General features: G+C 61.3%; 1 protein-coding gene across 1 annotated transcript in view; it reads left to right on the forward strand.

Annotated features, from left to right (window-relative positions):
• The window catches only part of KIF1A (kinesin family member 1A), a 64891-nt gene that overhangs the window by 43397 nt on the left and 7776 nt on the right, over positions 1–13718 (forward strand). The window contains exons 27-39 of the mRNA XM_042781293.1: positions 1555–1640; positions 2036–2174; positions 2388–2559; positions 2733–2823; positions 4195–4313; positions 5209–5264; positions 5676–5784; positions 6337–6403; positions 6644–6728; positions 7888–7993; positions 9992–10018; positions 10288–10363; positions 12077–12178. Of these exons, the coding sequence (XP_042637227.1) occupies positions 1555–1640; positions 2036–2174; positions 2388–2559; positions 2733–2823; positions 4195–4313; positions 5209–5264; positions 5676–5784; positions 6337–6403; positions 6644–6728; positions 7888–7993; positions 9992–10018; positions 10288–10363; positions 12077–12178 (1235 nt within the window). The remainder of the gene's footprint in view (positions 1–1554; positions 1641–2035; positions 2175–2387; positions 2560–2732; positions 2824–4194; positions 4314–5208; positions 5265–5675; positions 5785–6336; positions 6404–6643; positions 6729–7887; positions 7994–9991; positions 10019–10287; positions 10364–12076; positions 12179–13718) is intronic.

Below are 13718 nucleotides of genomic sequence, written 5' to 3' on the forward strand. Positions count from 1 at the left end.
CTGGGGACATTGGGGACAAGCATGCATGACTGGGGACATTAAGGATTGAGCACGTGCGAGTGGGGACATTGGGGACCGACCACGCTCCAGTGGGGACACTGGGGACTGAGCATGCGTGACTGGGAGCATTGGAGACTGAGCATGCATGACTGGGGACATAGGGGACCGAGCATGCACAACTGGGAACACTGGGGACTGAGCACATGCGGTTGGGGACATTGGGGACAGAGCACACACCAAGGGAACACTGGGGACTGAGCATGCATGACTGGGGACATTAAGGATGGACCACGTGTGACTGGGAACATTGGGGGCTGAGCACATGCAAGTGGGGACATTGGGGACTGAGCACGCACCAGTGGGGACACTGGGGACCGAGCACATAGGGCTGGGGAGATTGGGAACTGAGCATGCGCCAGTGGGGACACTGGGGACCAAGCATGCACAACTGGGGACATTGGGGACCAAGCACGCATGACTGGGGACATTAAGGGTGGACCACATGTGACTGGGGACATTGGGGATGAACCATGTGTGACTGGGGACATTGGGAACCGAGCATGTGCCAGTGGAGACACTGGGGACTGAGCATAGTGTTTGCTGTAGGTTTGTCACAAACACCCTTTACCAGGTTCGGCATGTTCCCCTCTATTCCTGCTTTGCTGAGGACTTTTATTGTGAAAGGGTGTTGGATTTTGGCAAATGCCTTCTCTGTGACAGCTGAGATGACCATGTGGTTGTCATTCCAATGAGTCAAAAATTGATTGGACGGTGCTAACAACACCGTTAATGGAGTGTATTTCATTGGTTGATTTTTGTAGATAGAACCATCCCACATCCTGAGATACATCCTACCTGATCGTGGTCATGATGCTTTTATATGCTGTTGGACTCAGGCTGCTGGTGTTTTGTAGAGGTTTTTGCATGTCGTGCTCTTCTGAGGTAGCTTCTGGCTTTGATGTGTGATAGAATGATTTAGGAAGTGTTCCCTCCTCTATTACTTGGAAGCATTTGGGAAAAATTAGTGCCAATTCTTTAGACGCTTGCTGGGATTCACCAGTGAAGCCATTGGGTCCTGGCCTCTTCCTTGTTGGCAGGTTTTATTCTGATTCGATCTCTTCCCACAGCAGGCCTGCTTAGGCCTTCCATCTCTTCGAGAGTCAGGTTAGGTAGTTTGTATATTTCTAGAAACTTCTCCATTTCATCTAGATTACTCTTTGTTTTGGGGTTTGGTTTTTAAAATGCCAAGTTTGTGGCACTGGTCAGAGGGGATGGTAATGGGGAAACAGCTGACTCTGGGACCCCGGGAACAGCACAGACTGGGTGTCCAGGTATGCCAAGAGGAGCACCCAAGAGGGACACCCTGGTTAGTGAGCTGCAGCTAACATGACTGGGGCTCTGCCAGGGCTCAGCTGCCCTAGTGTGGGCTGGAGCCCCATCACCTGTCCTGTTCCTGTGCACCCTGTCCCTGTGGGGAGGCTTGGTGGGGTTCTGAGCATACCCTCCTCTAGGGATGAGCTGGTCCCCAAGCGTCTTGATCGGTTCCTCTTTTAGCTGATGAAGAAGCTCCTGATTATGGCTCTGGTGTCCGTCAGTCAGGAACTGCCAAAATCTCCTTTGATGACCAGCATTTTGAGAAGGTACTGTGAGGACAAGGTGGGGAGAGGCATGTCTATGTGGGAGTGGGGGGTATTATTGGAGATCAGACATGTCTTTCCACCTTTCCCACTGCTCTCTCTCTCTCTAAGCCAAGTGGCAGGTAGGTAGTAAACTGTTACCAAGAGGGGTCATTCTTTAGACAACCATAGGCTGGTGAGTCCAAAAGAGACTTTGAGGCCAATTCATAGCAGGGGAACTGTGGCCCAGGGAAATGGATGCCCTGTCCTAGGTCTGGAACACAAATCTGTGAAGGCCTCTGCTCCCAGGGTGGTGAAGGCAGTGGGCCCTGGAAAGGTCTGTGGATGGCCCCAGCCTGAGTGGACTCTCTGTCAGGTCTCAGATCTCCTCTGACTCTGCCTTCCTCTTCCTCCAACAGTTCCAGTCCGAGTCCTGCCCTGTAGTGGGGATGTCCCGCTCCGGGACCTCCCAGGAAGAACTGCGCATTGTGGAGGGCCAGGGCCAAGGTGCTGATGCGGGGCCCTCTGCCGATGAGGTCAACAACAACACTTGCTCAGGTAGCCCTCCTGCCCCATCAGCCCAGGACATCAAGGTCCACAGACATGTGGGTTCTCCCACTCAGCAGACCAAGCTCTAGGGCTACCCCATCTGAAGCCCTAAGCTTTGAATCCCACGGTCAGCCAAGGCCTTCGTGGGCTCCTTACCTGAACCCTGGAGGCCTGTTCCCTTGGGGCACCCCTGTCACATCACTCGCCCTTGGTCTCCAGCAGCAGTGCCTCCTGAAGGCCTCCTCCTAGACAGTCCAGAAAAAGCTGTGCTGGACGGAGCCCTGGACACTGCCCTGGACCACCTCCGCCTGGGCAGTGCCTTCACCTTCCGCGTGACGGTCCTGCAGGCATCCAGCATCTCCGCTGAATACGCTGACATCTTTTGCCAGTTCAAGTGAGCCCATGTTCTGCATCTCCAGGGGCACTGGTGGCCTTTGCTCTGTCCTTAGCAAGACCCGGGCCTGGAAGGGGACATGATCAGTGTGCATGAACACATGTCTCCTTTTGTCCCCATGTGGTATGGGTTCCAGCCCATCCCAAGTCACCACCTCTCCCCTTGGTTTGCAGCTTTATCCACCGCCATGATGAGGCCTTCTCCACAGAGCCTCTGAAGAACACGGGCCGGGGCCCACCGCTCGGCTTCTACCACGTCCAGAACGTAGGTCCTGACAGCCCGTGTCCACCCCTTTGCCTGACCACCACACATGCATTCATCCTTCCCACTGACCATTCTCCTCATAGTCAGTTCTCCCTGTCATCCCTTCTCCTTCCGTCTATTCTCCTATCACTGTCCTTTCTCCCCATCACCCCTCCTCCCCGTCACCCTCCTCCCTGTCACGCCACCTCCCCGTCACCCCTCCTCCCCCCCCCCCCCCCCCCCCCCCCCCCCCCCCCCCCTTCTCCCTGTCACGCCACCTCCCTATCACCCCTTCTGCCCATCACCCCTTCTCCCCTCTGTCTGTTTTCCCTATCACCATTCTTTCTCTCTGTCACACCTTCTCCCTGTCACCCACTCTCCCCTGTCTGTTCTCCGCATCACCCATTGTTCTCTTCATCCATTCTCACTATTTTTCTCCCCGTCATTCATTCTCTCTGCCATCAACTCTCCCTATTAACTCTTCCCTGTCGTCCGTCCGTCCCATCGCTCTCCCCATCATTCATTTCCCCATCGTCTCTTGCCCATCCTTCCGTCTCCCTGTCATCCATCCATCCCATGGCTATCCCCATCACTCATTCTTGCCATTGTCTGTTCTCATCATTTTTCCCATCATTCATTCTCCCCATCATTCCTTCTCCCTACCATCCACTCTCCCTGATATCCAATCTCCCTCTTCTGAACGTCAGTCAGGTACCTGACTGAGGCATATAATCTATTCCTGGAAAGTCAGGACACCTTTGGCAGCCCTGGCCAGGGTGTTAGGGAAGGGGTGGGGCAGTCCACAGAGGGAGAATATTCCGGGGAGAGAGGCCAGGAAGATGTCCTAGGCAGGAAGAGGACTGCATGCCAGGCCATTAGGATGGAGAGCAGAGGCTCTCGGGGCAGAGCAGTCCCCTTCGTCTGGACACGGTTAGGTGGGCAGCATGGGGACGGGTGTGTAGACCCTGGTGACCACAGAAACTGTGAGTGATGGATGGGACCTTCATTACCAGCTTTTTGGGCCCCAGTTCTCACATTGCCCTGGGCCCACAAATTGTATAGCCAGTCCTGACCACAAGGTCATTGGGGCTGTGTGACTTTCACTCTGGGGTCTGATACCCAGGACACACAGTGAGTGGGCAAGGGTTGACGAGTCAGTCCCTGCCCTTTGTCTTGGTCTCCATGTTTTGAAAGGATGGCTGAGCCCAGCCTGGGATGCCTCCAGCCCTGCAACACAGGCAGAGGGCTGCCTGCTGGGTGGCCACTGGGAAGGAGGGGTGGGACTGGCGGGGCCTGCTGGGTCTGACTTGGCCAAGGCTGGGCTGACCCAAGGGGCCTTGGCCTCAGCTGAGGGCCCATCCTGCACCTCCCCTCCCTCCCACATGCCCCCAGATTGCCGTGGAGGTGACCAAGTCCTTCATCGAGTACATCAAGAGCCAGCCCATTGTCTTTGAGGTCTTCGGCCACTACCAGCAGCACCCGTTCCCTCCCCTCTGCAAGGACGTGCTCAGGTCAGCACCCTAGGCAAGGGGGTGGGCGATGTGAAATAGGGACTGCCACCTTAAAGCTAGCTTCAGACACCTTGTCAGGGGTTTGGGCCTTGGGATGCAGAGCCTTGCCCCTACCGGTGCCCACTGTCCTCTCTCCATCCAGAGGCCCTTTACACGAGGTGGGCATGGCTTAGCCTGGGCCTGCACCAGCTTCTCCCCTGCAGGACTGAGGAGTCCAAAGCTGGACTCCCAGCAGGATGTGGGCAGTAGTGTGGGGCGGAAGAAGCCTTGGGGTGCCCTCCAGGCAGGGGCAGCTACTGCTGTGTCTTGAGGTCTGTGGATAACCCAGCTAGTCTTGACCTGGGGTCCCTACTGACCCAGGAGCGTCTGTCCAGTCCCACACTAACGTGGCCTCCCAGGGCTGGGGCTGAGGCCAGGACCTCCGGTGGGGGTCTCACTCTGCAGTGGGTGGGTAGTGTGGCCCCTCTGGGGCTAGGAGGACCAGGAGAATCGGGGGCAGGCCCCAGGCTGTGGGATCCCCTCTTTCCCTGCAGTGCAGGACCCGGAGCTGAGTGGGACATCCAGGGGCTTGGAAAGAGGGCAGTGAGAGGCTTTGATTCAGGTGTTTGGCCCCAGCAGCCTCGTCTGTCCCCAGGAAACTGAGGGCAGCTCGGTCCCGGACGGGAATCAGTGCCTGGTGCTCACCCTGATGTTCTGTGGCCTTCAGGCTCAGGCTTCTGAAGGTCCCCCCCTCCCACTCAAGGTGGTGGGGAACTTGAGATGGGGACAGATGGACAGGGGTCAGCAGCGCCAGACATCAGCCTGAGGGCTAGGGGCCGTGCAGGCCCAGGGTCTCTGGAGACCCTACCAACCTTCAGGGCTGCCTCCCAATGAGCTCTGCTCTCTTCCTCCACAGCCCCCTGAGGCCATCACGCCGCCATTTCCCGAGGGTCATGCCTCTGTCCAAGCCAGGTAGGTGGGGCTCCCAGCCCCGGGTGCTGTGCCTCTGTGTGCAAGTCTGAGGCCAGAGCTGTGCCCTCCTCTTCAGGCACTGGGGCCTTGCCCCCAGCCACCCTCTCCTGGCCCCCAGCTGCTTGGCACTCTGCCCTGGGGCAGGGCTTCAGAGGTGGGACCAGGGGATGCGGAGCGGCGGGGTTGTGTCACATGGGGCAGGGAGAAGGGCGTCGGTCGCTTCTGCCCCTTTATGCATGGTGCTGGGGCCTGTCTGTGCCAGGACTGGGCTGGATGCTGGGGACAGGGTGGGGGACTGGCTGTGTCTCCTGAGGGTGCCCTCATTACCCCGGAGCGTCCCGCCCCCGACTCGGGGAGCACACACATGCCCCCTCTCCTGCTGCTGCTCCAGCTGTTCCTCTTGTCCTCCAGTGCCTGCCACCAAGCTCAGCACACTGACACGCCCCAGCCGAGGGCCCTGCCACTGCAAGTACGACCTGCTGGTCTACTTCGAGATCTGCGAGCTGGAGGCCAATGGGGAGTGAGTATGGGGCCAGGGCAGGGGGCTGGGGCTCCGCCCGAGTGTCCCAGATGTTCAGTGGGGAGCAGAGGCCAGGGGCTGCCCTGCCCCAGGAGTTGCCAACACGGGGGTCACTCTGTCCCTGGCTGTTTACTGCACACCTGCCCCCGGTGCTGCTAGATGGGGTGGGCGAGGGCCAGGCCACCCTGGGGAAAGCTCAGGGCTGCCACCTGGGCAGGGAGCACTTTGGCTCTGGCTCTCGCTCTGAGTGGGATGGATGCCTCAAGGCTGTGGAATCATGGCTGACTTCACCAGGACCCCTTCTGGCTGTGGATCTGTAGGGTTGAGGGGAAGCAGGGAGACCCATTGTTCCCTCCCAGGGCAGTGGGGGGCTGGGTGAGTGAGGGTGCTGCACCGTGTGCGCTGGGTCTGGTTCCCTTCGCTCTGTCTCTGACCGAGGAAACTGATGAGTCTGCACTCTCCATTGTCCACTACCGGAACCAGAAGATGGTGCGTGGGGCTGGGCAGGGTCTGGCCAGGTGGGGCCAGCGCCTTACTGACTGTCTCTTGCAGTTACATCCCGGCTGTGGTGGACCACCGAGGGGGGATGCCTTGTATGGGGACCTTCCTGCTCCACCAGGTGGGTAGCCTGCGCCCACTGCCCCACCTGCCCCGCCATGCCTTTTTCTCTGCACCAGGCCCAGGCCCCACCCCAGGCCCAAGCCCCGCCCCAGGCTCAGGCCCCACCCCAAGCTCAGGCCCCGCCCCTGGCCCAGGCTTCCCTGCACCCTTGCTTGAGCCCTGCCCTGGGAGGGCTCACTGCCAGGTCAGGCCCAGCGGCTGCAGGCCGTCTGACCACGGTCTCTCTTGACCCCGGCAGGGTATCCAGAGACGGATAACAGTGACTCTGCTGCACGAGACAGGCAGCCACATTCGCTGGAAGGAAGTGCGCGAGCTGGTCGTGGGTGAGCAGTGTGGGGCACCCCACACAGTGCTCGGCTGGGGGTGTGAACACTGACCCCAGCCAGATGCCAAGTTTAGCTGCAGCCCTGCCCTCATTGCGTTGTGCCCTTGGCTGAGTCACTTGACCCCTCCCTGCCTCCGTCTCTCAACTGAAGGGGCCCAGGTGACAATCCCCACATTTCTGCTGGGTCGCCGGGGTGTTGGGCGTTCCTTCCACCCATCACATTTGAGCTCTGCTTGCTGGGAAATGGCTCCTTTGCTGCTGTCCAGTTTGCCTCCCCATTCCCATCACCCAGGGCAGCCACCACTGGCCTCAGGTGTCGAGTTAGCCCGAGACCCACAGGTACCTGTGGCTGGCCAGGCCTCCAGGCCAGTGCCCCTGGGGCCTGTCAAGGTTCCAACTGGTGGTGCTATTTAAAGGGATTTGGGGAGATGCTAAAGTTACCAGCAACACCCTCCAGCCAGGTTAGCCTCTCAGGGCTTCCTAAATCAGGCAGGGCCTGTCAAGGCACAGTTCCAGGCCACAGAGTCTGTTAGCGGGAGGGCTCGCCACCTCACTTCTGGCCTTCTGGACCCTGAGCTCAGTACACACGCTTCTCAGAGCCCAACACAAGAGAGAGATCCAGAGAGACAGAGACACATACACAGATACAGAGAGGTCCAGAGACCACACACACGGAGAGACAGACTCTACACACATCCACAGACAGAGACCTCACACGCAGAGAGACAATTCCACACATAGAGACTCCACACATCCACAGACACAGAGACCCAGAGAGACCACCCAGAGACAGAGACCCCCCACACACACAGAGACCTCACACCCAGAGAGACAATTCCACACATAGAGACTCCACACATCCACAGACACAGAGAGGACAGAGACAGTACGTAGAGAGACAGACAGTAAACAGACGGAGGAGACGGGGAAGGTGAGAGGGAAACAGTCCACGGAGAGTGATGGCTGGGAAGCTCAGAGCTGGGCTGGGGGAGGTGGTGCTCGAGTGGGAGTCCATGCACAGGTGGCCCCTGACCTCAGAGTCCTCTCTGACTGGACACTCGTGGCCGCGTGGAATCGGTTCCTCGACACAGAATTGCAGTCTCCTGGTCCTACCAGGCAGAGGCAGTGGCAGGGGGTGACACGCTGCCTTCCCGCAGGTCGTATCCGAAACACTCCAGAAACCGACGAGTCTCTGATCGACCCGAACATCTTGTCTCTCCATGTTCTCTCGGCCGGGTATATTCACCCTGCCCAGGACGACCGGTGAGTCCCCACAGGCAGCCGCATTGGCTTCCGTCCTCGCTGCCTGGGTCAGGCTCTGTGTCTACAGTGGAGGTGCTGGACAGCAGAGGCCTGGTGGCTTCATTCTTCTTTGGTCACACTCACCCATGCCCCTCTATGGGGTCCTCCAGCAGACCTGGGTGGCAGGGTCCCGCCCTCGGGGGTGTTGTGGGCTTGAGTGGTGGACATACTTGCAGGCATCCTGAGGGTCCCTCCTGCACGGGCTCTGTGCCCGTGGCAGGGTGGGGCCTGGGACCCTGCAGGCAGGCTGGGTGGGGTCTGCTGCTCTGACTGCCCTTGCACTCCAAGGTGGCGGCCCCACAGGGCATGGCTTGGTGCATGCTCCCTGTCACTGGGCTTTTTTCCCTCTGGGCTCTGGTGAAGTGGCCGAGGTCTTGACGCTGGAGCTGTGCCTGGGCCACACCTGGGGCCGTGGGCGGGGCTGTGAGCCAGGTGCTGGAGCCTAGGAAAGTGCCCTGTCGTCCGGGCAGGGCATTGTGGACGGAGTTGGCAGGGCGTGAGACGCACTTGGGCCAGGCTCCGAGAAGGGATAGAGATAGCTGCCTGGTGGGTGCGTTAGCGGCTCTGGCCCCGGCTGCAAAGCCAGCTCTCTGGGGCTGTGGGGGAGTGAGGGACACTTGAGTCCTGTGCTTGTAGCTCCCTGAGGGCCACTTCCTTCCTGCTCCCCAGACTCGGGGCAGGGCTGGCCCTGGGGGCTCGAGCTGGGGTTGGGGGACTGCCACTGTGCCTGAGTTTGCAGAAAAAGCCCCTTTGAGGGCCCGCTGCGCTTGGACAGGGGTGAGAGGAAGAGGGTTCTGAGCCCTTGGTTCTGCACAAGTGTGGGGAGGGTGAGCAGCACGGGGAGCCCTTCCAGGCCAGCAGGAAAGCACGCAGCCACAGGCTTTGTTGGGAGAGGCCAAGGACGGCTCTGAACGCAGCCATGCCCAGGGGTCTCCCTGAATAGCTCCCCTGTTGCGTCCAGAGGGTAGAGGAGTTGGGGTGAAGGTGCTTGGCAGGGAGCAGAGCACTGCGTGGGGGGCGTGGGCCTGGGGCTGCCGAGGGGCGTGGGCCCCTTGCCTGGGCCACGGGGAGGGGTCTGCCTTGCCGAGCCACACTGCGGAGCCTCGGAGGTGACCTCCTCATTCTCCTGACCTCTGACCCTTTGCCTCAGCAACTCTTGGCTTCAGGGGCAAAAAAGGAGCATTGGGGGTGGGGGGAAGGGGGGGAGTGATGGGTGCTTCTCCCTCCTGAGTTCCTTCACTGAGGCCACAGGCCGTGTTTTGGGCTCTCCCCGTGCCCCTGGCCAGCCTGGTCCCTGGAGGGCCCTGGGGGTGTAGGGCGCTAGGCCCTGGGCTGTCAGAGGGTAGAAGGTGCTGGAGGGCTTATCCCTGGGGCCCGAGGACCCAGGCCCTGGATCCCACGGCTGGGGAGGCTTCCCCCTGGCCCCGGGGGGCTGTGAGAAGTGAGGCCGGCCCACAGGGCAGCTCTGGGCTCTGCCTGGCCCTCAGTGGGGCTCCTAGGAGCATGGACAGAGGAGGGCCTCTGGGGCGGGGCATAGACTCTGGCCTGGCTACTTTGGCCACTTGCTTGGCTCCACCCATGCTGATGCTGAGGCCCACCCCACCCCCAGCCCAGAACAGTCTCGGACCCTCCACAGCCGCTGCTCAGCTGGCCCAGCCGACGGGGCCCTCCTCCTCCCTGCTCGTGGCTGAGGTGGGCCCCGTGGGGTCCAGCTTCCCGCACCCACAAGTGCCACGTCCCCGAGACACTGGCCCTGGTCGGTGGAGGCTGGCCTACCCTTGCGCTTCGCCTCGGCCTCCCGCTGAGAGGCCACGCTTTGCTGCCTCCACTCAGAGAGGCCACCGGACGTGGAGGCCCCTGTCTGGCCCCATGCACGACACACTGCTGCGCTGTCGCCGCTGCCCGCCGCTGCCCACCCGCTGCCCACCTCACTAACGTGTGCTTGTTTATGTTTTACAGGCAGTTTCTTGATTGGGACACGCCTAGGTACCATCTGTCTCCCAGGCTTGACTCCAGTCCCCTCCCCCCCCCCCCCGCCTCCACCCGCACCCCCACCCCGAGCATCACCTTAGGTCCCGCCGTTGGGGCTCCTCACGTGCGCTCGCCTCTCCTGCTTCTCCCGTCTTCTGATTGTCATTCCCCCAGAACAGCCTTTGGGTTTATTTTACCGCTGCTCCCCCTTATCCGCCTGGCTGAGCCTCCCTTGCCCCCCACTCTTGAGTTTGGCTGCTTTTGTAGTGTCCCCTTCTCTGTAGAGACTGGCTGGCCCCCTGCTCCTCCCGCCCGAGCCCTGCCCGCCCCATGCTGACCATGCCTGGCCAGGCCGAGCGGGTGCCCTGCATGGGAGCCATGCTGCTCTGAGGACCAGCCCCTCGGTGCAAGGTGAAAGAGAAAAGCGGGGCCAGGGCTAGCAGCGAAGGCGGGGAGGGGCCGTCAGGAATGGCGTCAGGGCAGTTCTGAGGCCCCTCGCCTGACTGGCCAGTCGGAGGGTGGGTGCATCCGGCCACACTTGCGGCGTGGCCAGCACACCTGTGTGTTTGGATAGTAGGCAGGTGGTGATGAAGGCCACATATCGGAAGACTCAATAGGGCTGTCAGCGTCCCGGCCCCCACAGCCTCCTGGGCAGGGGCCGTGGCTCTCTTCCCTGGCTCCAGCAAGGTCCTGGCCTGCCGGCCTGGTGCCATGGTTAGCAAAGCCCTGAGACGGATGCCCTGTGAGGGCCTGGTCCAGACTTTATACTGTGTGAGCTTGAGTCCGTTGCAGATGGGAGCCGGGGCCCCTGGGGCTCCAGCCGAGCTTCATGGTGCTGGCTTGGGGTCAGCTCTGCGAGAGGATGAAGGGTACTTCCGTGACTTAGCAGCAGACAGCCCCACACGAGCGTGCAGAGCCTTAAAATCCACAGAGGGCGTGCCTGTCCCTTCAGGGCCGAGCCCCACACGTCAGGCCCGTGGGGGCAGCACAGACGTCCCTGCGGGTGAGCAGTTGTAGTTGATGGCCACGTGGCCAGGAGGGGCAGGGCAGCCAGGTCCCTGGGCATGTGCACAGACATGCCTGCTTCCAGGGGGCGACAGGCCGGGCTGTGCTAGTTCTAGGGGCCAGGCTGGGAGAGACAGAGACCCCCTGTCCCTACTCCCAGAGGAAAACTGGACTTGGAAATGGAAAACTGCAGTGGAGGTGTGAACTACCAAGGAAGCCAGAGCAGGGACCTAGCTGTCCCTGGCATCGGGGAGGGCCCTTGGAGGGCGTGGCGTGCTGGCTGGGCCCTGAGGGTGAGGTGGATTGGCTGGCTGCAACCCGCTCGGCAGCTCCCTGTCGTCAGAGCGACATGGCGTCCCTCTGGGGAGGGGCCTGGTTTGGGGGACTGTCCGGGCCCTTCCGTGTGGTCTCACGTTCCCCAGGTTCTGAGTCACTGTTGCCGAGTTTTGAGGTCCACAGCAGTGCAGTGCATTGGAGGGTGGCGTGCAGGCTGGTCCTCGAACCACCCCCACGGAGGGTTCGGGGTCAAGGGAGCTGAGAATGCCCCAGGCAGGGGCAGCTGTGGGGGTGCCCACGGAAAGGGAGCTGCTTTGCAGCAGACCTCATTTTCCCGCTCACTGGGCCTTAGGGGGTTCCTTGGCTCATTCCTGAGCAGGTGGGCTTTCCTGGACATGGACCCCACTTCCACAGGTCAGCTTGTCTACCCCTCAGTGGCCGACGTCGGGCTGGGGCGCCCAGAGGGCAAGGGGTGAGGTTTCTCTGGGGAGGGAGCCGCCTGGCAGTGGTACCCCAGCCTGGGGTTGGGGTAGGGAGGGCCTGTTCCTGAGCCTGGAGGTGGAGCCGCCTAGGGCCACACCAGGGGAGCTGGAGGCTCCGGGTGCCTGGCCTGGTCTTTGCCTGGTTGTGTGAATGTGTGCAAATGGCCTAATGTCCCAGAACTGTCCCCTGAACGTGGGGCCACGACAGCCCAACGCGGCTATGGTGTGTGTACACGGAAACTTTCCTGCACAGGGCCCGGCATGGGTCAGGTCATGAATGTGATTGTGACGCCGTGGCCACCTCTCCCAGATAGTGTCTGATAAAAACTGCACAGCTGCTGAGCAGAGTGTCCCCTACGGTAACTGTGACTGTGTGCTCAAGGTCGCACGGACACTGTGCACAGGGCCCCCCGTGAGGGAAGGCGGACGGCATGGGGGAGGTCGTGGAGAAATCCATGTCTGCGGGCACACGGCTCACACCGCACATAAGCCCTTTCCTCTCACTGACACTGTCCCCGAGCAGAGGGTGCTCACAGCCCTGTTACACAGGTGGAGAGCCAGGTGCCCGCCTCTGTCGCTTGGGTGTGAGTTGGCATGCTGCACTGGTAGCTGGGCGTCTGGAGGGTATCTGCCGCTCTGGCCACAGTGCTGGGCTCTGGCGCTGGCGGGCCCTGCTCTCAGAGGGGAGGTGTCCCTCCAGGCCTCAGGGTGGCTCCCTGCAGATACCGGGTGAGGAGGTGTCTGCACTGCCAGGGCTGCGTCCACGGGGAAGCCGGGGGCACACGTGCCTGCCGTGCTGTCTGGTCCTCGTCCCCGGGCACCATGTGGCCGACACGCATTCTGACTCTCTTATTTCTTCTGTGTGTGTCTGTGTGTCCTGGGCTGCCTCCGCTTTAGCGTGTCACTTGGAAATGACACTAGGTACACCCCACTTTTCTCTTCCGTCCTTGCTTGGTCTGTCCTCTGCTGCTTCTTAGACTCCTTCTCCTCGGCGTTGCCCCCGCCCCAGCCCGTCCGGCCCCCACTGCCCTCACTCCTTCAGAACTCTGTCCTTGGTGACTTGTATGGTAGTGGCCCTGCCCCGTCCCTCTGCTCACTTGATGTCCCTGTGTCCTGGGCTGGCTGTGGAGTAGGCGGCCGCCCTGTCTATGCCCCAACGTGGCCACGCCCAGGGTTGGCCCTGCCCAGGAGCGGCTGGGTTCCCCAGCAGGGGAGGGGCCTGGCCGAGTTGGGGCACGTGCTGCTGTCCTGTCCACGTCGATGTGTCTCTGCCGTGTCTTTGTGAGGGTGCTTTGATGGAAACCAGGGAGGCTGAGGGGGGCCGCCCAGGGCTGCAGGGCAAGGGAATTCTCAACCTCAGGGGAACCCTTGGGAGTGTGGGGCCCACAGCAGGGCTGGAGCCCTTGGGGGACGTGGGCGGCTGACACGCGGGCTGCTCACTGATGGCTGCAGGTTGGGTCCACAGGTGCCTTGGAAGAAAGCCCTGTTCATTCACTTCAGAAAGTCGGCCTGAGACCCTGGGGAGCTCAGTGCCAGCCTGACTCTCAGGGGGCACCGAGGCTGGCGGGTGACCGGTTTTGCTGGCCGTCCAGACCCTGAGAGCAGTATCCTATAACAGGAGGCCTTGTTCCTGAGCCTGGCTGGGCGATTGCCCTGGGAGGGCTCTGCTGGCTGGGGATCAGGGACAGAGAAGACAGGACTCCTTAGGGCCCAGGAGAGAGCCAACCGCTCACGGGGCGCCGCCTCCCCAGTTTCCACTCACAGCGTCCTCCCCGGGGCCCTCCAACCCCACAGCGTGGGTGACCAGTCAGGCCTAGGAGGTACTCGGCCTGGCTGGCCAGGGCTCCTCAGATCCAGGGGAGACTGGCACCTCCTTACTCAGACCAAGGCTGGACAGGGCCAGGCTACCAGGCCCCACCCCTCCTCCATGCTGCTTCTCTGCTCCCCCCTCC

The sequence above is a fragment of the Orycteropus afer genome, unplaced genomic scaffold (genome assembly GCF_000298275.1).
Source record: "Orycteropus afer afer isolate SDZICR_OR568_19922 unplaced genomic scaffold, OryAfe1.0 scaffold00006, whole genome shotgun sequence".
Classification (NCBI taxonomy): Eukaryota; Metazoa; Chordata; class Mammalia; order Tubulidentata; family Orycteropodidae; genus Orycteropus; species Orycteropus afer.